At 39.7% G+C, this 26,508-nt stretch overlaps 1 protein-coding gene across 1 annotated transcript in view; it reads right to left on the reverse strand.

Annotated features, from left to right (window-relative positions):
* CUL3 (cullin 3) overlaps positions 1-25,796 on the reverse strand; it is a 53,961-nt gene extending 28,165 nt beyond the window's left edge. The window contains exons 1-3 of the mRNA XM_057366874.1: positions 25,296-25,796; positions 7,819-8,016; positions 564-677 (exon numbers count right to left, since the gene is read on the reverse strand). Of these exons, the coding sequence (XP_057222857.1) occupies positions 564-677; positions 7,819-8,016; positions 25,296-25,361 (378 nt within the window). The 5' untranslated portion in view covers positions 25,362-25,796. The remainder of the gene's footprint in view (positions 1-563; positions 678-7,818; positions 8,017-25,295) is intronic.
* Positions 25,797-26,508: the final 712 nt, after the last annotated feature.

A 26,508-nucleotide genomic window follows, 5' to 3' on the forward strand; every position in this document is an offset into this window, starting at 1 on the left:
GGCTACAGGTAAGCAACTACAAGCAAGCAACCAAAGATTACATTCTATTGTATGCTGCTTCATCTTCTACRTAAGTTCTTCATGAACAGCAAAGGATCCAACTAGACTCTGACATTCAAGGACACACACTGTACCTAAGCACAGTTAACCTCTTCAAATCCTAAAGCTTAAAGAACAACTACACTGGAAATTTCAGGAGGCTTTACTCTATAGTGCTTTCCACAAAAAGAGAACACTTCTAGCTGAGATAACATCTATAATGAGCCTGAACAGGTCTGACTAGCTTATTTTTTAGGAACTGCAAAGTTCAACTACCTTTTAGATGAGTTTTTCAAGTGATAATGAGATAACCAAAAAGATGAATCCAATTACARTCTGTCAAACACCTGTAGCAGCCTTGTATGCACAGAGAAAATTCAAAACAAGGGATGGAGATTGTATTTGGAGTATTTGGAAAAGGACTGGTAAGCATGCCTTGGGTTTTACCCCTCTAGTTTATTTGCTTGAATATGTCAAAGACAATTTACTGCACTGTTAAATGTGTGAAATAGCAGAACACCCACCATATACATCAGAATGTCTCTAATCATCACCATTGCTGTTTGATGATCATTCCATGCTTGATTTAATGTTTGTAGAAAGTTGTTATTCAAGGAGTTTAACACATCTTCTCGCACCTGAAAGGAAAAGAAAAAAGATGTATTGACATAAACACAAGTCAGTTTCTCCTGCAGCATTCAAATCTTAAATTTAACTTCAGCTCAAAAATTCTTGCTCCTCTATGGTCTTAAATTTTGCAAAAAGTTCTTGTTTTTCCTAGGTGCTGACAATCCCTACCTCATATTCCCCATCTGTGGAAAAAGAAGAAAAATCAGGCTAAAAACAAGAGCAATGAAATAAACATTGGTATTAAATTTCAAAGGAATTCCTGAAATCTCAGCTGTTAAAAATAGTTTTTGACAACTCCTCAAAGCTTTTATTTCCTGTGTTATAGTGTTTCAATTGCTGGTAATTTTACTTTCACAAGTAATTTCAGAACACTGGGTAGTAGTGGCAAATGCTACAAACAGGAACAAGTAGAGGTGGAAAATTGGCCATGATGACATTTACAGAGACAAGAGAGTATAAAGATACAGGAAACAACAGTTCTGAAAGGAACCAATTGCTTGGTAAAGATCAGACTCTTACATTATTAGCAACAACAAGACTGCATAGAAAGAAGAAAGTCATCTATATTTTTAATTAATATATTTGCAAGTCGATTAATCTGTCTCATCAACTTCAGACTTGACACCTCTTTGCCATTACTCTTTCTACTAATAAAAAACCCATCCAGTTTAATATTTTGATTTTATGCAGTAGGCATACACTGCTGTACTCAAACTTGAACTAATGTCACAGAGAAATGTGTGGGAATGTAAAACATTGCTCCAGAGTTAATAAACTAATAAGTGGTAATTGACTTTTGACATAACATACAAAATATATTCTGCCCCCCTGTTTGGTTGCAACCAAACACAATGTTCACATTTATTGATTTGCACTCATGCTTGGGTGATAGTGTAAATTTCAGTACAGAAAATTCTAACAGGGAACCTAAACACACATGCCAAGCAGCCACAAGTCAGACCAACATTTCATGCAACCACCTGACAGGCTTCATTCTGTCATTCCAGTTTTATGAAGTTATTAGCCAAACCAGGGTAACAGAATTCTGTCTGCCACACTACAATACACACTCATAAACTTAGATGAGCAAAGCAAAGACAGAGCACATCACCCAACACAATGGTCTGAAGAAGCTCTGGAAACTTATCCCAGTAATRTGCACCTTGTTACTGCATCCAGGCAATAGAGGTGTACCTAAGTTGTTCAAAGCTTCCTTACATCTTCAAACAACTGCTCTGCAGACCTGAGCAAGGCCTCTCCTCCTTGCTTTAGGAAAACATAATATGCAGTTATAAGCACTGCTTAGCGGCCTCATTCTTTCTGRTCATGATCATCATTTACCCTTTGGTCTCCCAAATGTGTGCTCTGCTGTCACCCAATCTAGGTAGTTTTTAGCCAAAACATAAATATGCATTAAAAACTTCAGCAGACATACTTGTGAAGAGTATGCAGAATCTCCCAGAACAAGTGAAACAAACATGACATGGTTGTTYTCACTTCTTTGGTCAGTATGGAAAAATACTGRAAACATTATCTRGCAGCTCATCCACACTGACAAAATKTACCCAAGCATGATTAGTTTATAAGCACAAATAACCAGGGGTAGTTATTGAACAATTTAATGATACCCTCTATTTTAACAACACAGAGGCAGTGTGCCTTTCTAATTGYACACATCCCACATTCATCACATTACTCCTGCTGGGCCAGCCAGGGTCAAGTCACACACCAGCTGTATCAAAAGGGGGTGATACTGCCACCAGGTAGCAGTGACAGTTGCTTCCAAGCAAACACTGGCATGCTCTGCAATAGTGGCACCTCTGCTCCATATGGTATGCCATGTGGATTTCTGGATAGGTGCGTGAAATTCAGGAATGGGTGCTGCACAGCAGTCAAAGATTTCCTGTGAAGTTTCTCAATGACACTCTTCTAGGTTTATTTTAAACTGCTGAGATGTTTGGAAAGCCATTCCTTCAGCTGCTACAAAAGCCAACCAAGCTACTGCCAAGTAAACTATTGCTAACAACTTTATGGTTAACAAGTGTTCCACACATGCCTTGTATGGGCCATTAATTCTGCAATATTCAGCAATACTACAAGGAAACGGATAAAATGCACAAAACAYCTTAACCATGCAAAGGTGCAGAGTCACACCACTCTGGTAGAATAAATGATTTGAAGTAAAACAATGTGCATACCCACACTCAGTTCTAACAAGAAAAGAGACACAGTAGCTGCTCTGCCAAAGCTTTAGAAAACTTCAGCCTTGAAGATTTTTATGAGCAGAATGTTACTTTCAATTAGWTGCGCTTGTAGTGATTTCTGTGACAATATTTGCAGTTGTGAAGTGAACTGCAGGCAAAGCCAGGTTAAACAGCACTGTCCATATATAGACTTACTTGAAAATAAACTAGCAGCTTCATAATCTATGTAAGGTCTTCCTCTAGTAGCAAGGATGAGCTCTTGTGTACAACTTCAGGCCCATCTGTATCTTACACTGGATACAGCTCTTCAGGACATACAGAACCCTTCCCCCAAATAAGAGTAGAAAGCTTATGCCAACAAACAATACCTTTAAATAACTCTTTATTAAGTGTACACAAAGAAGACTTACGGCCTACTATTTCTTTCTTACAGTGCCTGGACTGATGCAGCAGCACAAATAGTTCARTTATGTAATTTCCACCACTGTAAGGACAGCCAGAACCTCCTGAGGGGAGCAGCAGTACAGAACAGCACTTTCTGAACTAAGGCCTCAAGCTCTCAGAACTTGTATTAGAGTTTCTTCTAGAAAAAWTCTAGTCTAAAAGATAGTGTTCTAAAATCTTAGGAGTCCCAAACAGGTTAATGGATWGACTACCAGAAATGTCTGTTCATCCCTGCAGCCTGCCATTCTACTGCTGAAAGGAAAAATAACACTGAATAGTGGGGATTCTGAACTGTTATGTACTTTCGAGCAAATCCCTCACATCCTTTTGCCTTCCATATAATAGCATACTTGCTCAAGATCATCTGAAAACATCATTAAGAAAATACAAAGGCAGATAACACTTCATATATTGTCAGTCAGGCTTACAGTACACTCTAATGCTCAATAGGTAATTTGCCTCCTACACAACTTCTCATGTCATTCCTCCCTATTTCATTGATGTTATGGAAATAATTTCAAACTCCCTGATGGAGATGACTCCTCTCTCCCYTTTCTCTGCAACACTAAGATGGCAAATTTTGAAGCATACAAAGGATCCCAGACATAACTTTCTAAGTCCCAGGGAAGACACACTTCTTTCAGCCCATACCTGCTGCACCAGCACCACACAGCATTCCTTCTGCTCTGAACACGGCCACTATGACCAGCTCTGTGCTCCCCTGATCAAAGGTGTTCTCACATGCCTGCCTATATTGTTATTCTGAAATTGCACGTACTGGATGGACCCCTGAGGGATACCACTTGTCACTGATGGCCATTGGGACTCTGAGCTGTTGACCACAACCAATGGATGTGAACACCCAACCAATTTCTTATTCATCTAACTCCACCCATTGAATCCATGTCTCTCCAATTGAGAAAGAAGGGGGTTGTRCAGGACCATGTCCAAAACTTTACAGAAAGGACATTTGTAGCTCTSCCCCTGTTCACAGATGTGGTCACTCCATCACAGAAGCCCACTGAGTAGACCAGGCAAGACTTGCCCTTGGTGAAACTGTGTTGGCTGCCCCAAATCACCTCCCTGACATCCATGTACCTTAGCATGGCTTCTAGGAGGATCTGTTCCATGATCCTCCCAAACACAGAGGTGTGGCTGACAGGTTGTAGTTCCCAGGGTAGTCCTTTCTACCCTTTTGAAAGATGGGTACATTTCCCCTTTTCCAGTCACTTGGAACTTCACCTGACTGCCACRACTTCTCCAATATCATGGAGAGAGGCTCAACAACTTCATCAGTCCCTTCAGGACTCTGGGATGCAATTCATKGGGTCCCATTGACTTACACATAAAAGGAACATTAAAGATGTTATCCCATAAGCTTTTTAACTTCAGCTTTTTTTTTTTTTCTTTACTGTAACACAAGTGATGTTGCTTATCATCAAATGGTTCAGAGAGCTGTAAACTAAGCTCTGTGTGTTTTAAAAACACTTAACATTTGTGTGAACTAATAACAGACTAGGCTTGAAAAGTGTGAAGAAGGACCATCCACATCAAGCTACAAGATTGTCAATGGGGAAGAAAGGGARAAATCAGTGAAGTACTAAATGCACAGGAATTCAATACTGGAATTAAGATGAAAGGTTTAAATACTTTCAAAATTCAACAGCATTTTTAAATAGTTCTACATGTACTATACTTAAATAATGATGTCAGTACACAGGTAAAGACAAGTTTTAGCGTGTTCTTACCCTATAGTAAAACCAAGGTAATTCAAGACAGCTGAATCCTCTCAGTGATGCTTACTACTGCCCTCATCACACAGCCAGAGTCTGGTGATTTGTAACTACAAACCATTGGGGACTGCAAGTCCCAAAGCCAAGCATCCTTTCTAGTAATTCGCCTGCACCTTGTATTGATCATATTTGCACCTATTATTTGAAAGCTGTAAAGACAATGCATTGTATTTTCTTGTTAAGAAGTTAAATACTTTTCTCATTAATGTTTGGTTACTAATTAAAATGCTGAAGAAGCACAACTTTCACCTGGCAATTAAGTAAGCATGAAGTAAAAATACAGCTCTTAACCATGCCTTGCCAAAAATGAAGGCCTGTGCTTTCCAAGCTTTAAAACTATTTGTAAGAACAACTGAACATATACATTGACTTTACCTAGTCTCTTCATCTGCTCTTAATTAACCAGCATGACTGGAATACCACAGGAATGCAGCTTTTTCTAAAAAGATAACCTGGAGATATCGGCAGCAAATGACAATTATGGCTCAACCATTGTTGCAATTTCAAATCTGGGGTTGGCTCCTCAGCTCCTCCCTGAACTGAGTATAGTTTTTCACTAAAGTCTATTCATCTATGAACATTTCCATTTTTATAAAAGTTACAAAACTGAATGAACAATATTCCAGTTGRCAAAATCCCCCTCTTCTAAATTCTAGCATCCACCACGGATTCTTTGAATAAAAATTTTACAAAGATTTGTGATGACAGCATTGAGTAGCATTAACTACTTAAAATTTACAATAGAATTGCTCTTGGAAAGAGACAGCAAGCATACAAGATTTTGCTAAAATTTCTATGACAAAATGTGAGGTTAAACAAAACTTTCTTATCTATATTACCACAAGTACTAATGGCACAACCATAAGATGTCATTACAGAACTGATCCAAATCTTGAYAAACAATCGTCAGAATAATTTAGCCTTTTTAACTCTACAGCAATTAACTACTAAAACTCAGCCYTTTTATTTGAAAAAGCTTTGGTCATCTATTTTATGTTACCCACACACATGGRTATAATTTGATTAATCACATTAGGGATCAAAACACTAAAGATCAGAATACTAAGTAATAAGAGACTATTTTAAAGCATCAGATACAAGAACATWAAGTGTCAGAAAAGCACTTCTCTACACTGCTGTCTGTACAGTCCTCTCAGCCTCTGCACTGAAAGTACAAACTCAGAATCTTCTACTCTCTTGTCAGTTTGCCACAATCAACACTTTCAGAATCAATAATATTGCAAATGGATAATTTTTAATATGCAAAACAGCTAGGAATTAAGATAAGTTGCAGAATACCCAGGAACAACGATAAGAAGCATCCCTCAAATTAAAATCAGGATAAACTGAGGCCTAGGAATAATACTTTAGTGCCGTGATTATTAAGTGCATAGGCATGTATAAGAATAAGGCACAAAAATCCKTAGCCATTTGCCACATTTTATATGACTAGTACAGATGATGAATGCATAGATAATGAAACCAGAAGTGTTTGAGTCACAGATGTGCTACAATTMTAGAAAAGAACTGCAAATTATTTAGCCACTTCATACAGGATGTCTCCTCTGCTGCAAACAGTAAAAAAGCCCCACATTCAAAGCAGTTTTAGACTACACTTGTCTGGACCACACCTTCGAAAACTAAGRTTTTAGAAAAGAAACAGCACATTTCTCTGCCACAGTAGTAACTCCAGTTGGAATGCACAAAAAACTCTCCAAGCATCCTGCCTTATTTAGCTATAAATCTCCCATCCATTCTGGCAATTCAGCCAGGAGCAATCATTCAAGACACGTGATGGTGTATGAGTTTCCTTTTCAGAAGCGGTAAAAGCAGGACAAAAATCTGATGCTCCATCTAAACCCACAGCCAGGATATGGGCTCAAAGTGGACATGTATCTCTGCAAAGRTGGACAGCTATGGATGTTAACTGCAACGGACTAAGGCAGGCATCTCCTCTAGGCTTAGAATCTTATTATCATTAAATATTATCTGGAGTCCTAAAAAGTAAATTTCAACTTTTTCCAATTACATATTTACTAATCAATGCTAAACTTCTCTCAAAGACTGAAGATGTGGTTCCATGGTTGAACACAAGACCTGAAGATTCCTTTTCTCATATTATCCATCTTCAGAAACAGAAAGTTTCTGCACGTCATTTTGACTCACATGGTTTTGCAAAGGCTGAAATGGCAGTGTGAACTACTCAGGACTTGKTATTGCTGAGCTGCTGGTTTTGAACAGTGCCCACCACCTCTTTAAATAGCATAATACCAGCACAACTGTCTCATTAACTTGTGAATTAGTTCATTAGCCCATAACAAACAGGTTCTTACATAGGTATTTATTTTGTYCCAAAGATGAAAAAAGATTGGCAAACTCAAAATTTGACCTAAGAAGTCACAAAATACCACCAAGTATACCGCAAGCCTTAAAAATCCCCCCAAATTACCAGCTTTTAACAGTAATTCTTCAAAAAAGTTTCCTCTTACACATTTTCCAATACTTCCTATGGTCTGCCTTCCATCAGTAACTTACATCAAACAGTACCTGGAACATGAAATCATGTAGCGCTGTGCTACAATTTTTGAGAGAAGCTACACAACTGCAACACAAGGCAACCTCATAAAGTTAGTTTTTGTGTCATTTAAATAACTGTTCAGAATTCTTTCACATAAGACATTTCTATTTTAATTCATAAATGCACAAACCTTGTTTATTAGATGCTCAGTGACCACTTCTCTTAGTCCAGTGTAGAGCTTTTCACCATGTTTATGCAACACCATTGTATAAGCATTTCTATACAGCTCCTCAAAACTCAGACCACTATTGTTCTTACGCTGGATCTCTTGGATTGCATTTTTCAGAAGATCCCAAATGCTGTTCACATATTTCTCATCCATAGTCATCTGTAAAAATAAAATATTATGTTATTGTTTAGAATGAAAAGAAAAATACATAATATGAGGTAATTGCTCTGCCCCATCTTATTTATTCCATTATCAAGATTTCTCAAACTTTATTAAAAGAAAAACAGTATTTATGAAACTAGCACAGACTTCTTGAAATATTTATGAAAATTGTAATTTGTAAAAGTTTAATATTTTTTTCATTTCAGAGCTGCAAGCTCTCAGAATCCAGCTCTGGAGCCTTTGCAGGAGGAAAGGCAGGTTATCACAGACATGAGCCTCTTCCCTACTCTTCCTCCAGTGTTAACAGTGAATAGATGGCTAATTCTCATTCCATATTAACACATCACTTGGCACCTCATAAATTGCACCACAACACTGATCTGCTTCACCAGACCCCAAATCAACCTGCACAACAAAACATAATAATGTCTGACATAGATTCAGCAAATGTAGTCATCTGTTTGAGCAAACTAGGGACTAGCTGAGAYACTAACAGCCAAAGAACTATTTACCACAACATTGAACCTACAATTTAAATAGTTATAGGTACCACTGAAAACCCCCACAAATGTCCAACAGTAACACCTGCGTTCAACATATTCCCTTTGCACAAATATGATTAAATACCTTTCTAAAGGACATGCACCAAGATGCATCTGCTTGATCTGTTATTCAGATGCTGTATACTTCAGTAAATGCACAGAAAGAAATAAAAAGATTCAGAGGAGAGAAAGTTTTATGAGAAATAGTCTCAGTACAACAGCAAACTTCTATCTAGCACCTAGTGTGAATCATTTCACAATCATGCTTTACTAATGCAAAGGTGATTCAATATATGATGTTTTATAGATAAAGCAGTATCTGGAATTGCAAATAAGTGTAGCAAAAAAAAAATAAAAAATCAGATGTCAATATTGCTGAAAGTTTGTGATTCAGCCAAGTTTCATCATCCAAAGGAAAAAAGACCCAAACACTTTTTATGGAACCAATTAAAAAAGCAGTGTTTAAAGTTAAATTTGGTTTAGTTTATAAAAAATCAGGAACTGATTTAGCATTTTACAGCTAAAAGAAAAAGGCTGAAGAGAGAAGGGAAAAAAGCTGCTCTGCCCAGAATTACTATGGGAAGTGAAGATATCCAAGAGTCTGTCAATACTGTCCAAGTAGTCTTTGACAATAAGAGTTGAAAGTATTAAAAGAAAAAAGAATAATAGTATGACAATATAGAGGAAAATCATGACCAACTCTAATCTACCTCTCCTTCTCCTTCCACCAAAACCCACAAAGTGAATAGAGGAAAGATTATCATATTACCTTTTCGGATTAAGTATTAAAATCTCTGCTTTTCAATGTAGCTTCCTATTCTGTTTCTGACTCAGATTAACATATGTGATGTTTTATGGGAACACGTTTGCTCAAGTTCTAAGATATCAAGTAAGAAGAGCACTGTCTTCCAAAAAGATCTAACATAGCTAACTTGTTTGCAGCAGTATTTCCTAACAAACAAAGACCCCCCCCCTTTAAATAATTCCATTCTATTTGGCAGTAAGTCACTGCAGTAAAGTTTGAGCAAAAATGTATTATTTCCTCTCTGCTGCTGAAAAGTTGTTTAGCATTTGAGCAGAAGAGGTCTTCCTGTATTCTCAAGGGTATGTAAGAATTGCAATGAYTAAATCTGTTCTTGGGTTATTTAACTCATGGGTTCATCTCTTTTCATCCCCATTCCTTAAGTCAGGCTTGTAGGCAGATTTAAATTAAAAAAAAAACTAACCCAGTAAGTTTTTGAGGCTACTAGAACACTGCCATTTTTCAGAATTCTCTACAAAAGCATCTCTGAACACTGAACTGCAATCCTAATCCCCCAGTCTGACCCAAACAATGAAGATTTATGCAACTCTTTAGATCCCTAGCAACGAAGTGATCCACTCCCACAAATACAGGATCAGAGCCCAGATGTTTTTCCTTGTTTATTCCCCTATTTTTTCTAATGGTTATATTTTAGAAGTGAAATCTAAGTTAGAATATAGTTGCCTTGCTTGTGTCTTGTATTCTTGCAGCTTTAAACAGAACTCAGATTGCTCCTTCTGCTGGTCTTTGAAAAAAAACACACAGGTTTGGAAAGGCTTTCAGAAGCAGAATCCCAGTAATTTCAGTAGTGTCTACACCCAGATTCACCACGATAGTAAGAAGCCAGTATCCAAGCAGAGGAAATGTGTTAATGTACTAGTGCTTATCTGAACATTACCTTTCTTGGGGAATGGGAAAGAGACCAAGTCTGTTATTGGCAGGAGAGAGAGCTGTTTATAAGAAGCCGCTGGTTGGAAAACTTCCACACACTGCTGCCCAAATGCTAATGATTCAAAGATGCAACTTGAGCACAAACATCTGAACTCAGAGTGTAGCACAAGTAAAACTTGAGAAAATTAGACTAAAGTGTCAATGTACATGAAAGTGCAATCATTTCACAAAAAAGAAATGCAAAGGACTCAAAAGGTCCTTTATATTGCACAGCGCAGATCACATACAAGGCYCTTCCTTTAACAATGTTTGTCTACCCTATTAAAATCATCGAGTCAAATAAACAATCACTGTCAGCAATCTATTGCCATTATCACCTGTAAAGCAGGTAAAGCTGGTAACAGCCCTAAAGAGACTTCTCAGTCTCTCCCTCCTAGAAGCCTACAGGCACCACCTCCTCTGAGTAACCTAGCATTCAGTCAGTACAAACAAACAGCTCAATTCTAGTTATTTTCTGATTAACATGTAACTTCATACCAAAAAGTTATCAGCCCCCTTTAGTCATGTAGTCCAAAGGGAAGTGCAACATCCCAACCCTAGGGAGAAGGAACAACATCATGCATTAATGTCTGCTGGGGCCAAATAGCCAGAAAGCAGATTTGGCAGAAAAGAACCTAAGGCTCTTGGACATCAATTTGATGACAAACCAACGGGCCCTTAAGGCAAGGATGAATAATGGTATCCTAGGCTGTATTTGGAAGAGTTGTCAGCAAGCCAAGGGCTCTACTCAGCACTGGAAAGACACATGTAGAACACTGCACAGCTCTGGGTTCCCCAGTATATGAAAGACACAAATAYACTGGAGAGAATCCAGTGAAGAGCTACTAACAACCCTCTGGAGCAACTCTCATAGGAAGGACAGAATCAAACTCTAGAACCACCCTAGGGGACCAAATCAGTGTATGTAAAACCRAAAGGGTGGGGGTACTGAAAAGGGAACCAGCCTCTGCAGTGGTACTCAGTGACAGGACTAGATAYAACAGGCACCAACACAGGAGATGCCTCATGATCATCATGAAAAATTTTTTGTTATGTAGGTGACCAAGTACTGTCACAGGTTGCCCAGAGAGGCAGCAGTCTCCATCCTTGGAGATATTCCAAAGCTATTGGATACAGTCATGAGCAACTGGCTCTAGGTGACCCGGCTTGAGCAGTGGGGCAGGAACAAGATGACCTCCCAAAGTGCCTTCCAACCTCAACCACAGGGTGATATGGTGATCCACATTACAGCTGTAGGCTGAGGAAGCCGGAAAACCAGGGCTCCCTGAGTAAACGTGACCTTTTCAAACTCCCTGTACCACTCTTCCAACAAAAAYGCATTGCAGAATAACAAAGGTGAGCAACAAAATACTTGTGGTCACCAGTGGAACCCAGCATTTGCTCCCTAGCTAATACCAACTACAGTAAAAAACAACACCAAAACTCCCTGGCTCAGGAACATCCAACGTATCTGCTGCTGGAAATCCATATTACTTTGCAGAGAAAAAATGCTTTGGGGTATAATTTCCATTCYATTTACTTTAACTTTTAAACAGTTTCTCTAAACACAACTTCATTCCATATTCTTGTCAGTTTTTTTAATGCGTCATCACTGTGCCCTTAACACTACAGAGCTTGCTCCTCTTATATAACCACGCTTGAAATGCTGTGAACTGCAAGGAGAAGTTACAGGAGTAAACTGCTAAGAGCTTGCTGAAGTCTTGATAGTCCAAAGGAGCTTAAAGTAGCTATTCAGTCTTCATAAAAAGAGGTGGTTAAGAAAGAAGTGAGGAAGAGGCAAAGAGATGTCCTCCAGAATGTCAGAAGGAGAATCCACAAAGGTCCACCAGCAGCAACAGGAGACACACGAACCAGTACTCTCAAGATTAGTGACCACACACAGCCTCTCATCCTTCTTGCCGAAAAAACTTCTAGACAGGTTCTATAAAGTTCCCACAAAGATCTCAGACCAAACAGTTGACAAGACTGTCAACACACTTGCAGGACATTTTTACTCTCAAAAAGGTTGCAAACACTACGACTCAGTGTTTCTACAATGAAGCTGCAGAGTGTTTATCACGATTCAACACAGTAGCAGGTGAAACACGTCAATCTGAAAGTGATTATTCCAGAACAAGGCTTTTTAAAGTTAAAAAAAAAGAAACCATCTGCCTCATTCCTTTCCATGACACCCTTCACAGATCTAGTATCACAGAGCACTGGGACAAGAACCAACTGAAATCACAGAACACAGGTGTTTATGCCCTCTACCTTGAAGGAACTGAGTGGATACCAACAATTAAAGTTAGTAGTGTTGGGAGTAACATATGCACCTAATAATTGCAACCTATTCTCACTTCCCCAAACTCCCTTCCTCAGCACACAAAACTGAAGGGTCTGACTGCTGTCATCTAAAACTGCCACCACCAGGGCACAGTCCATGAGGCAAAGGAGTCTGTCACCAACAGTCTTACACTCCAAGACAGGGCGTTCATCAAGATGGTATTAAATAGTCTGTTACACAATAACTCAGTATTCTTAGCCCGTATCCTTCATTCTGGATGAAATTTGGCTGAGGTTATCCRGAAAAGGGCAAGAGCAGCACATTTCCTGCCTCAGAATCTAATCATTATTTGAATTTTTATAAACCCTTTGAATATTGTTAATTTAAAAGACAAGAATTTACAATGACAGAGATATATTGTCTAGCATTTGTTCCAAGAATATCTCTGAAAAATGGCATATTAAGATATGGAACTACATTTTCTTCAGCTACAGAGAAGATAATATGTACTCCTATAAATAYCAAATGGAGAGCTCAATATCCACACTTTCCTGAGTTCTGAAGTTTTCCTCAGTATGTAACAACGAGTACAGCTGGAAGAGGATGCATGGGCTACACACACTCTCTCACAAATAAAAAYAACTGATCTCTGAACAACCAAAATGACCACACACAAAGTTCCACAAAGTTCTTCAACAGTGTTATCTGAATAGGTTGACTGTGACACACCAAAAACATGACTGGAAGCTAAGAGAACGAGCATGAAGAAAGCAAGGGGCACCCTGTCTCACTGCTCTTCTGCATATGAGCTCYTAATCTTAGGACATCTGTCAAGAATCACAGGGAAGTCATAGAAATGTGCTACCAAAACTATCCTAATAAGTAGGACACCTTTTGCTCCTAGGCAATTGAAGATGACAATACAGTATTATCCACTTCTCCTAAGGAGTGTCAGGAAGTACCTATTATACTCCCTCAGAGGGTGTGTGTGGTGGGGGGGGAATCAATGCCTGTACTGCTTGTGACATCTGCCAGTTGTCATTTACAATATTAAATATTTACACCATTTTTAAATATCTGTGTATTGCTCTTCACTCTTCCCTTGACACTCTAGGCAAACCCTTCCCTAAACTTCTCCAGATTCTTCCTGCAAGGAATATTCACAGTCTGCAGCATATTCCATCCCAGGCTCACAAGATGAGCTGAGTGACCAGTGCTGAGAGAATTCCTCTACATACCAAGGGAAGATTCAATTCTAGTCTCACTCTCAGAAAGGCCTGAGCCCCTGCAGGCAGGGCTCCATGACAATACTCAATCACAAATGCAGGAATTGCAATATCCACCACTCCTTCCCAGGCTTTACTCAGCAGAAGCAAGCAGAACACACAATTAAATCAAAGAGGAGTCCCCTTGTCAACTGAAACATCCAAGAGTTGCAGCATTTTAGGTGAAACCCTTCTCCACTTTGCTTGAATAGGCTCTCCAGCACTGAGAAGCCGTACTGCCAGCACAGGGTAGATGGGTTAAGTAGCCTAAAAAGTGATTACTCCTTGAAAGAAGGAGTCACCTCCTCACAGTGACTGACAGATTTGGTTTACCTCCAAGGYGTAAACCAATCTCAGAGCATACTGGTCTCTTCACAAAACAAGTGCTGCTTTGGARTAGAAGCTTGAAGAGGAAGGAGGAGGAGTTGGTAGGTTGGTTTTAAGCTTTACAGCAAAAGGTAATATGCTCCAAGAACTTCATTTTCTAGGAAATCTCAGGAAAAAAGATTTGTTTCTTCTATCAGAATGTTACATCTGTCTGCATTATAACTAGGCCTGACAGGAGTTTCACTACACAACAGCAAAATTTAACAGCCTACATGGAAAGTTTAAAGCAAGCCTTTAATAGAAAAGGTAATACTGCAGCAACAGTTTTGACATATTTAGGGAACTGAAAAGAATTAAGGATCAGACACTAATTTATCTTTCATATTTTAGGAACCAATTCAGAAGAATGAGATTAATCTTGAACTGCCAGCATACCTCCCTTACTCTAGAYTTCAACTTCCATTTAATACAGTTTCCTTGTTTTTCTCAAATGCCTTTCCTCATCTTTAATCCTGCAAAACATAAAATGCTGAAGGGGAAAAAATCGAGAAAAACAACTGCCCCGAAACACCTGCTTCTTCTGAACTAAGACTATGAACTATGAAAAGTTGARCAGCCATCACTTACCAGATAAACACAAGGCAAAAGATAATCAGAAACTTTTTGTTTCATTTCTCAAAAAAAAAAAAAAAGCAGAAAACAAGGGACACTCTGAAGAGGCAAAAACTAAAACACAAAGTTACACAGTGGTGATTCTGTGAACACAGACAACTTTCTTCTTACAGGCCTTTGYGCATTTTCCCAACACTATTCCATACTAATGAGCAACTACAAACTACGTTATACTACCCAAAAATCAATTTAAGGGTTCAATTTGCAATTTATGATGCTCAACTTACAAAATACACCTTTAGTCACTCTTAATACAGATAAAAAGAACTCTCATTAATACAGACAAAAGCAGAATATTACTTGTCTGAGTGGGCCAATGAAAAATGAATGCTGGATCACCAGTCTCATTTTTCATCCACTTATTGGTATATATGGATTCAATGTTCAAGGTTCTCTCTAAAAACTGTATYGGTTGGTCAAGTAACAACATGGGATAATCAAAGCTGGTAAAACCTGCATCTGTGATAATTTACACAAAGCTTAACTCTGTCTCTTGTACACTCATCTGCCTTACTAATAATTCCACACAAGACACAAATTGCTTGAAATAAGCATATGCTTTAGTCMGCAAGGATTAATGGATATTGTCCTCCAGCTGGGCTCGATACTAAGGAAAAAACAAGGAAAACATACTAAAATCAACTTCTTTTCAACATAAACWTTCTAAGGTGCTATAATTTACACTAGAGACTTTATTTTACAGTTGTATGCTTTGCCCAAAAAGGATAGCAGAACAGAACTKAATTAAAATACAGAAATCCAGGTTTTTAAATACCATCTTTTTCTCCCAAGTATCTGTAGATAAATCTAAATGCCTTCCAAATATCAAAAGGCATTAGCTATGAAGGAGTAGATCTCCCTTGCCATGATGCAAGACTCTGCCCACCGGACATTACATTACAAAACTTGATTTCAAAAAAGTTGTATTTAAAAGGAAACAATTAATTAGTTTTGTTCAAGCTTCTAGAAGAATTGAACTGATAAGAGGTTAAATCTAGGAAGTTCTAGCTCAAAAGATAGTTGTCACTAATATAGAATGGAAGTGTTTATACAGCCAAAAGAGTGACATTGCCTGYAATATTAACAAAGGCTCTTTCAAAAACATTCAGTGGCATTTCTACAGTGCCCAGTACTACAGTACCTGAAAATGGAGGAAGACTATAAAACACCTGTAGAAGAACTACTGATTTCCCAAGAGCACTTCAAACTAACAAGGGTAAAGAAGAACTGTCTATATTGCTGTATATATGCTCTCTCTATAAATACTATACACYGTTGTATGCTGTCTGTACTCTTACTTTCTTGAAAACTCAGTGCTGAAGTCCAGATCTAAGTCTACAGATCAGAAAGCCGAATCTGTCACTTTTAGCTTTGCAAAATAGCAGAAACATTTTTAGWCATAGAGTAAGTTTTTGATTTATTTTAGTAGATGTACTGATCACTTACAGTGCAAATAAGACGAGCAAAAAGTGCATATTGTGTTAGGATTGCTTAACTCAAGAAAAATCCATTCAGAATGAAACAAAGAAATATAAGCATTTCACACCAAAGATCTTTCTACTTCCTCTGTCCTGCCCAAAAGAATAAAAGTTATTATCAATATTCTGAAGACTAATGAGAAATTCAGAATCCTCTTGACTCATTTCAGAAGTAGTAATCCTACAACAATTTTCCTCAAATTATAGCTATGGAAAAAAAACTAAAAGGCTTGTGTAACGGGAGGAARTACATTCCTGAAAGAAACACAATAGGTTTGTTTCTATACTAAACAAAGTTGGCGTTAAAAGAAAATATTTGAACCCAATTAGAACAGCAGAATATGGAACAAAGAAAAGCTGGATTTCTGGCAGCGAATCATCCCTCTCACGTATCTGCAGGATTCTGGAGGTCTAGAAAGTGCTGGGAGGGACAGGTACAGCTCAGCTGTGTGTCTGTGGCTGCCAAACAGGCTCTTGGCAAAGGTGAAATGACAAAACAGTACCAATAGTGGCACAAAATTTTATAAATTACTRGGCATGCCTTTCCCCATTTACAAATAGGGCCAAATACTAAAACCTTCATTCAAGTCATTTTGCATTCCATTGCAATAAAAGCTTTTARGAGACAAGGACAAGCTTTTCAAAACCTCAGGACTGTGTGACTGTGAGCAAACTACACAAAGTACACTCGCCTGCAAATTTCCTCAAAGCAGCTTACTCGGGATAAGGGGCCATGTGCAGACTCTTACACTGCAGGAGAGGGAATATGGCTCAGTCCTCTTCCACTGCAATTACTTCCAAATTTCTGAAGACTTGAAAGCAGTAAGTGAAGTTGTTTGCGTATGTATAACGTAACATGCTTTGCTAGTGAAGATTGAAGATTGCTGGGAATCTCAAATTTCAGTGGTATATAGGTCCCTGACTCTCTTCATTTCCTTTAACAGCAGTGTGGAACCTCAGAATTGCATGTAATATCTGAACATATGTCGATTTACTTTTAAGACCACCATCCAACAAATACTACRAAGTTGAAATAAGAAGTCTTAATTTAGTAAAGAATTAAAAGAATTAAGTTTTTTGGCAAAGCTTCTGGTGACTTGTACAATATTGGTGACTTGTACAATAATAATATTATAATAATTACTTATAATAAAGAGTAACAGAGATGCTGCATGCCTCAATCCCAGTTAAGAAGTGTCAAAGGAAAGAGCAATGCTGTTCTGCACATCCATACGTTCTGTGGAAGGTACCGAGTCTCCTCAGAGGTATCATCTCTCCAAGTAAAAAAATCCATYAGTTCATTAACTTTCCAGCTTTGATGACCTGGATTCAAAAAGCTTCCCTGAAGCACAAATAGCCCATTCCTTGCCTACTCAACACTCAAGGCAAATCCCACAAGAATTATTCCTGTTTTTTTTCAATTAACCTACAAGTAGTTCAGTATTTTACAATCGTTAAAAATCAACACTATTTAAAGAGGACATTGTGAAATACACACCAGCTTATACAGATTGTAGACATTTCCTGTAGTCATTTCAAAACAAGGAACACAGTGAATGACTTGAGGGGGATGAAGGAAGAAAGGTAAATGGTGGGGCTGAAGGGCCTTGAGAAGTTTGGGGGACTTAACGACAACTCTTCCTCCATAATAACAACAGCAGAACAATTAGAGAACTTGCATAGGAACTGAAAGATAAAATGTTACRGTCAAGAGAGGCCAAGACAGGATAATTATCATTTCCCCCTCAGCTTACTTCACTATCCTCAGGAGAATGAGGATAAAATTAGTAAGTCTCTTACAAATTTACTGATAATCAATACCCCTGTGTCCTGACAATAACCTCTCCCTGGGGAATTTTTGTACCACATGGTGCATACACCAAGTTCAGATCTACAGATCAGCAGTACTTAGAAGACTTAAGACTAACATAGAAATGACTGCAACAGAAAAAAATTACACAGCTATACAGAAAATTAAATCCATGTATATAATATAAAAAAATAGGTCTACTGAGATGCTATCAATGTGTTAACAACAGAAGTGTGGCAGTAAAGTATTTATTTCAATAAAGRTTCTTCAGATATAAAATGTAAGAAACACACATGCATGGCCTATGCTCAGAAAACAGGTAGTCTAAGAAATTAATGTTATTAATTTATTATATAAGGTTGTCCAATTTTATATYATTCACACGTATAATTTAAGTTATTGCCCTAAATTATGTTTATTCTTATTAGCATTAAACAAAAATTGGCATTTCCACAAATGCACCTCATTCAAAACCAYAAACCAATAAAGTATGTTATCTGCTCACATTTTGCACAGTATTATACCTTGCTTAAACTACAAGCAAGACCATTTCAGCCCTCAAACACTGATTTTATAGACAGYTAATTAAAGAACTGAGGCCACTCCACGCAAACAACATCCAAACATAAATGTTTATCACAGTTTTGTCCTCCTTGCAGTACTCAGGCATTAAGTGCACTTTTTGCCTTTCCTAAAATGTTAAGTCAATATGAAAGTTCTTTTGTTAAGCCATCCAACAGTATTTACTCATGCTGAGATGCCAGTACTTGCACCTTCAGAAAAAAAAAAAAAATCAGTTATTTAAAAATTCTACTGGCTTTAACCGACCTTCAGAAAAATAAAATAATCATGTGATTAAAAGTATGCTTGGCCGTGCTATAGTTTTCTACAACACTATTTTCCTGCTCTATGTTCCCACAAAATCTGACTCAGAATGAAAAGTATGACCTTACATCTCAAGAGCTGTTTTTCCACTTGTACAGCTACTAGAAATCAAAGATAAGATCCAGTGATCATACATACAAGGTCAAGGACCTATTTTAGACTGTAACACAATCACTGTGTTTTATGAATGGACTCAAACTATCTTAGAAAAAGTGTGTCCTAGTCTATCACAAAATGTTTTCACCAAATACAGAGAGACTGACACTGCACATAAGTCATGGTTATGAAAATTTAAAAGCACCTGCACTAGCACTGCCTGCCCTACAGATCAAAGCCAAAGACTTTAAAATACCTGTTTGAAATTCTGAAAAATAGGGCCACTTATGCTGTGTATACCTGTCCAGAACAGATTGAAAGGAAAATTCTGAAAAAATTTACTACAGTAAAAGAAAGAAGTCTATTTTTATGTTACATACTACTATTACAATTATTCATGTAGGATATCAACAATTCTTCATCAGTTTTATAGTCACTCTCATAAAGTCYTTTTACCTACCACTACAAGGGAAAAATAGTAATTCCTATTTAATAATCTATTACTATACATCACAAGTGAAAGAATGGAGAAACCTATGAAGCCACTTGAAAAAAACTCAGATTGAATTAGCCAGCATAAAAATCTTAAAAGAATATTTCAGCTTCAGTCTTGTAGTCCTGTGAAAAATCAAGCAAATTTCAAATACAGCAAGATCCATAAATGGCAGTGCTCCTTCCTGTGCCATGCACAGGCACTGGCTCAAAACTCTACACCGAGTCAAATGATCATTGCCTAGAATTTAAGACCCCGTTGACAAGGAAAAACAAGATAATTTGCAACTGAAACCCAAATATCTACAGAACTGAGGAATGGTAACGAGAATAGGTTAGGCAAAAACTAAAAGATAATTAGTGCACTTAGATAAAGTGCATAGGGTGTAACAAAAAACCCAACCAAACAAAAACTCACCTATAAGTACTCAGACTACCCTGGAAGTAGTSCTTTCCCCTCTTAAAATTCTAAATGTATTATTAGGACATTCAGTTTGCTCGCAGCATTTCACTAAAGAAAAATAATTGTGAAAACTAGCAGAACTTCATAAAGTTAACTGACCAGTAAATAACAAGTATTTCCATATTTTTTAATTTCCACAAAAACATCTTCCTTTGAATAAGATAAACAGTAGTGTAGTTTTTTGCCCTGCTTTATTTCTAGTTTTTAAGTCTACCAAAATTTCAGTTGTGAATATTAACTTACAACCGTGAACACTCCATGGGATAATAAATAAGATGCTCTCATAAATATGTCTGACAATATAAAGTAATCAAGATTCACAAGCCAACCACATAAAACATGGAGTTAACCAGGTGCTCTTGCAGCACTTGGTATGTTCACATTATTTTATTCAGAGCTGAAAAAGCCTGCAGTAAACCACCCCCCAGTTCACTCCTTTCCCACCTTCCATGCTTCTCCATGCTCTCCCCAACACTGCACATAGGCTCTGAGGGTTATAAGCCAAAGCGAATCCTCACGTACCACTTACATAACCAGAATGCTTCAAAATTTAACCACACTTCAGTGTTTTTTTTCTAGGGGCTATCTGCTCTAAGAGGCTCAARATTGACAAAATTTACACCATCTTCTGGAACTGGTATGATCTACACACTGCAGGTTGAAGCATAAATTTAACAAACCTCATCTCAACTTGCATCATCAATTCCCCAAGACTCAAAACAAACCACAGAAGCAGTTGGTGCTCCCTAAAAAAAAAAAAAAAAAAGCCTTCTGCCTACACAAAGCCTAGAACAAGTGGCTGTTAGATCAAGGAGAAAGGAGTGCTGGCAATGAAAATATGATTCCTAATACCTTCTCATGGGAGAGCTGGASTTATTTACTTCTAAGCTTGCATAACTTTCTTTGAGGAAGATGTAATATCAATTGATAAACAGCTGAAAGAAACAAAAGGATGTCTGTCTTTCTGCACAAGATTGAACAAAATGAGTATTTTCTCATTYTGCACAAGTATTTAAAATAAAATTAGTCAGTGAAGCCTATAGAGATATTTTTTGAAGACTTGTTCTATTGCAAGTGCATGTGTAGAATCTCTCTAAATGCTGYGCAGAATTCATAATGTAAGTATGTAACACTGATCCACCAAAATAGTTCCGAGAACTGGCAAAACACTACTTTGTAGCACTGCTCTAGGGAAGAAAGACAGCTCTGCAGGAAATGAAAATCATTGAAAGCATTCAACAAACCCCCTCTAACTGTAACGATCAAACCCAATAACCTACACTGGGTCATGCYGGTTTTCAGAAAGATCTGTCCAACCAATTTTATGGTGACACMTGCATTGAGAGAAGAATGGGCTCTTGCAAAGAAATTCATTGAACACAGCTTAATGTTACTTGTTTAATTTATGAAAATTAAATCCTCAAATGTTTTCTGAATTCTTACATTCTGTTTATTTCTGTAAGAAATGTGCACTTTTTTCACTACGTACAATTTTTCCATCAAAACACATTTAAGGCTACAGTTTCCCACTAGTTAACSAGTCACAGCAAACAGCTCAAATACACTTGCAGAAAACCTAATTCATACATTCTAGATCTCCCTTACAGAAATCACATCYCTCCCAAAATTTTACGTGCAAATCGACCATTTTTTAGCACCATTTTTTACTCATTTTTTTTAATCAACTAAATAATCTTAAAATCAGAYTTGACACAAATTTGTTTGAGAGCTTTCAAATCACTCCTGTAGCCAGTAGTACTGGACTCAGAGAGTTAAGGAGGGAGAGCCAAYTTGAGACCTTGAGAGTACCTTTAAACCAGGGAAGGCAGCACCCACCCCGCCCCCTTCAAAAAAGGTGCAATTAATTAATGTTCTGTAGCTGTATCAAACCTGCGTTTTCGTATAATGCACATGTATTCAGCAGACTACTACACTCTCCCAAATAATTAAAAAACCCCAACTTATTAACTATAGTCAACTCACATCACAGACAATTACYCGACATTTCTGAAATTTGGTTATTTTTAGAGTCCGTATCCATATCTATTGCAGTGTGTATGAATTTGAAGCAATAAGAAAAAAGGAACCTTCTGTCACTCAAAAGCCCTCTTACACTGTTCCATCTCTGGCTTTAACATCACCCTGAATGCTCTCTGGATAGACCTTATRTAAATATGGAACAGCTATATTTTATGGAGGTGTTAAAAGTACCAGAAGTGGATACTGAAAGTAGCACACTGGAAATCTTCTATGGTGGTACGTAAGGATAASTGCATAAGCTTAACCTCATGAGTTTGCTTTCCTGAATATACAAYAGTCTTAGAAATGTTTTTCTTTTATTCTTCCCAGGTTTGAAACATGCTTAAGTCTGAAGTCTTAGAGAATGCATCCTCATCTGGACTATTTCTGATAAAAAGATTATCACCATCTTTAAGTCACAATGAACAAGAGAAGAAAGTTCTTTTTAGYAAGGTAGTTTATAAATCAGGAAAAGTAATGTGTTTTTCTTTTGCAAAAAGAAAAACTAGTTAAACCTACAGAAAAGTGTTTTTCTCAGGTACTCTGGATTAGTGTACAACCCAGCAGTGTACCCCATGTCATTGCCCTTGARGTAAGAAAAAGCACATCACAGCAAATACCAGGAGCTAGAAAATTTAATCAGTACTTGGGATGACATATAATCTTGGCAATTACAAGAATARTAAAAAAGAAAACTAGAATAAAACTAATTCCTAACTATTAAGATCTCCAGGTAGAACCCTGGTGCTTTTCCAATGTTTTGGTTCATTGCTACTAAATTTTTCATAAGGTAGAAAAGGCAAACTTAAGTAATTTTTGGCAAATTACTTTTTGTCCTTTCCTTTAGCTATTACAAAACATCACAGAAGTATGAACTACATTATAAAAATGTAAAATATTAAAAAAACAGAACCTACACAGAGGAAGTTATACTAATACAGCTACGCTCCAGGAACATGACCTCTCCAATTTGGCTATTTCTAGCTTAATGTAATAGTAAATAGCTACCTTCAAGAAGCAAACTAATCTAAAACAGTAAGACCTCCTGAGGAAAGATGATCAATATGAAGACAAATTGAAGCAGGCTACAAAATCACCTCTGGAAACATTCTTAACTGAGAGCTGAAGAGCAGAACCACCACTTTTGGGACAAAGGATTGAAGATCCATAGCTGCTGCATGAGTACTACTACACTTTCTAAATATAGACTCTACCCCCCACAAAATGCACCTCATTGACACAAATAATCCCACTGCAGTCACTAGCACCAAGTCATTTCCTGGACCAAGCTTTACAACCACTTAGGCCTACAAAAAATCTGTGTTACGACTTTTACATCAACTACAGCTGCTGACTTCTGCAATTAAGAAAGGGAAACCCCTCCAAATCTCTCAGCAAAGTACATGATAAATCCTTTATCRACAGGATTATCAACAAAGTATCTTAGAAAAAAAACTTACCAGAGGGAACACCTAGAAAGTTGCTATCAACAACTGTCCCCAAACAGTTGTAGGCCTTGCCTTGATGACTTGTGCCTTACTGAATTATTTTAGGGAGAAGACACATTGTTTTTCACCTTTTAACCTAGAGACAATACTAGTAAAAATTGTTTAAAGACAATGTTTAACTTTAGGWAAGAACAGGGTTCCATCAGAGTGTTTTTCACCTCTGCAAAACAAACGCCACATGCAGAARAGGTGAAAAACACAAACTTAAGTTTATCCCATTGTTAAGTCTGCCTTTGTTGTCTAATACATAGCTACATATTCACAGCTGGAATACATGAAWCTGTTTATCAAATTAAAGGACTGCTATCTTTGGTGGAATTTATTATAAAACATACACATTGATTTTGTCATGGTTTATTTTTGTACAGGTTTTTCCTACTACTTGTTAGCAAAACTGCTGCCACAGTGCATCAAGTCTTTCCCTTTATTTTTATAATCCAAAATTGACACTCTTGGAAAAGGCTTTTTAAAGAAATAAATGAAATGTGGAGATGAAAAACCTATCATCAGCTAAAATTCCTAATTTTATAGCCCACCTTTTTCTTTATACTTTTACCACTAAATGCAGGTGTCAATGATTAAAAGCAGAGGAAAGAGTAAAACAGGGTAACTCAGACTGCTGTTAGGTTGGCTGCTGAGAATATAAAGATTCTTCTAGTTTCATCAGCAAGAGTTCTGATGAAGCAAATATATTGATATATGCCTTGCCACTGAAATGAGATAAACAGGTATGTCCAGTTTCTCTATAAAGGCACAGCACATTAGTTCTACACCGCTGCCTACTGGGATCAGACAGAGCATCGAAAAGTTAACACTAAACCTTAAAAGCCAACGCTAAACCTTAAAAGCCAGAGTCAACTAAGTATCTTGTTTTTTAACACACACAACCGCGGAACACACACACGCTTCCTGGTCATCCTCCGGCAAGCTGAACCTTTCCTACGTCTCTCGTTCCCCAACGCCATTACTCGTGCTGTAGTTGTTATTCTGTTGTAAGCTTTAATTGAACMGTCAAAACACAGCAGCGTTATGGCACTTTAAATTAATAATCTGCCTCCTTCCCCCCTGTAACTCAAAGGGAAGGCACGCTCACGGCTCTTCCGAACCTACAGCAAAGTTACCTATGCCTACATGTTTATAGTAACACGTTSGGAACAGCTGGCATTCTGCCACCTAAATTTATAATCATACCACTTATAGGCTCTTTTACGGAGAGGAGAGCAAAATCAATTCAGCAAGAGGAAACTCTGCAGAAGACATAAATAAATACTCCCCCCCACACCTTCCGGGGCTAAGTAATTTTGTTGATGAAGGCGCGTAACCTTCGACTCCCTCTTTGAGGCCTTTTCCTTGAAAACAAAGAAATCAGTTCCCACTGTCCCCCTCCCCTCTCCACTGCCGTCCGTGGATTTTCATAATTGATTTGTTTGACTGATGAGGGAGGCGATAACCGCGGGGACCAGTTCCTCCGCCTCCCACTCGCCGTGCGGCACCAAGCACCGCTTCCCCGAGGAGCAGCTCCCGCACGCTCCCCCCGCCCCGCACGGCGCTCGGGGGTGCCCGGGACCGGCTGACAGCTCCCCCCGCCCCGCTCGCACCCGCGGCCGCCCCTGCCCGCGCCCCGCGGTCCCGGTGCTCAGCGCGGCCCGCGGGGCGCCAGGGCCTGCGGAGGCCGCTCGGCCTGGCCCGGGCCCGGTACTTACGGGGAAGGCGCGGATCCGCATCTTGGTGTCCTTCCGGCTGCCCGTCCCCTTGCTCAGGTTCGACATCTTCGGGCCCGGCGGCGCCTCCGGCGCGGGGCAGCAGAGCCGGGGGACGCGCGGCGGGGCGGCGGACCCGGGAGCGGGGCCGGGGGAGGCCGCTGGCGACCTTCGCTGCGAGGGCGGCCCCCGAGGGGCGCGGAGGGCGCGGGGGCCGGGCCGACCGGGCCGGGCCGGGCGGGAGAGGCGGCGGCACGGGCCCCTCGCTCCGCTGGCGGCGCTTCCTTCAGCCTCCGCCGCGATGGCGGACAAACATCGCTCACTGCGCAGGGCCGGGCGCCCCCCCTTCCCTTCCTTCCCTTCTCTTCCTTCCCTTGCTCTCCTTCCCTTCCCTTCCTTCCCTCCCCTCCCACCGCCCGGCACACTCGGATCCGGCCGCGGTGGGGCGGGGGCGGCGGGAGGGCCGGGGGCGGGGGCGGAGGGGGGCCTCTCCGCTCTCGCGAGGCTTCCGCCGCTCTCGCGAGATGTGCCGGCTCCGGCGGGCCCTGAGCGCCGCGGCGGGCGGGCAGCGGAGGGCGGGGAAGGCACGCGGGAGGGGAGGGCGCCGCTGATTGGCGGAGAGCAGCGCCGCGCGACGGGGGCGGGCCCAAGGCGGGCGGGCGGGGCGGCCCGTGARGGGCGGCGGGACCGGGCGTGCCCGGGGGAGTTTCTAGCCTGGCCGCTGCCGCAGGGTCGCGGAGACAGCGAGTCATCGGGGACGGAAGAGAGACTGAAAATCGTTCAGTCCAAGCGTCCGCTCAGCGCTGTCACTGTAACCCCATAGCCACTAAACCACATCACCCAGCGCCAGATCCAGACGCCTGTTAAACACTTCCCGGCTTGGCGACTCCACCACCTCTGGGCAACCTAGTCCAGTGTCTGGTCCATATGCCACTGGTGAGGCGTGTGGCAGTTGTTTCATGAGGTTTCAAGTGCAGGTTTGGGTGCCGTTACAGGGAAGCACCAGTGGGCCCTGCAGCTGCTGCAGCCCCGCGGGCAAACGGGACACAGCTCCGGCCGGACAGCCGCTGTCCCGTGCCTGGTACCTGCTGTCAACCTGGCACTGCGTTCCTTTCCCTGGCCTTGCCCTTGGAAGTCTCCCGGCTGCCAGGGCTGCCCCTGTGAATCATGTCAGCGGCAGGCGGGTCCGCCGCGGAGTGCCGTGATGCAAGGCAGG

Source organism: Malurus melanocephalus, unplaced genomic scaffold (assembly GCF_030028575.1).
Source record: "Malurus melanocephalus ecotype Western Australia unplaced genomic scaffold, MMel_1.1 scaffold_73, whole genome shotgun sequence".
NCBI classification, from domain to species: domain Eukaryota; kingdom Metazoa; phylum Chordata; class Aves; order Passeriformes; family Maluridae; genus Malurus; species Malurus melanocephalus.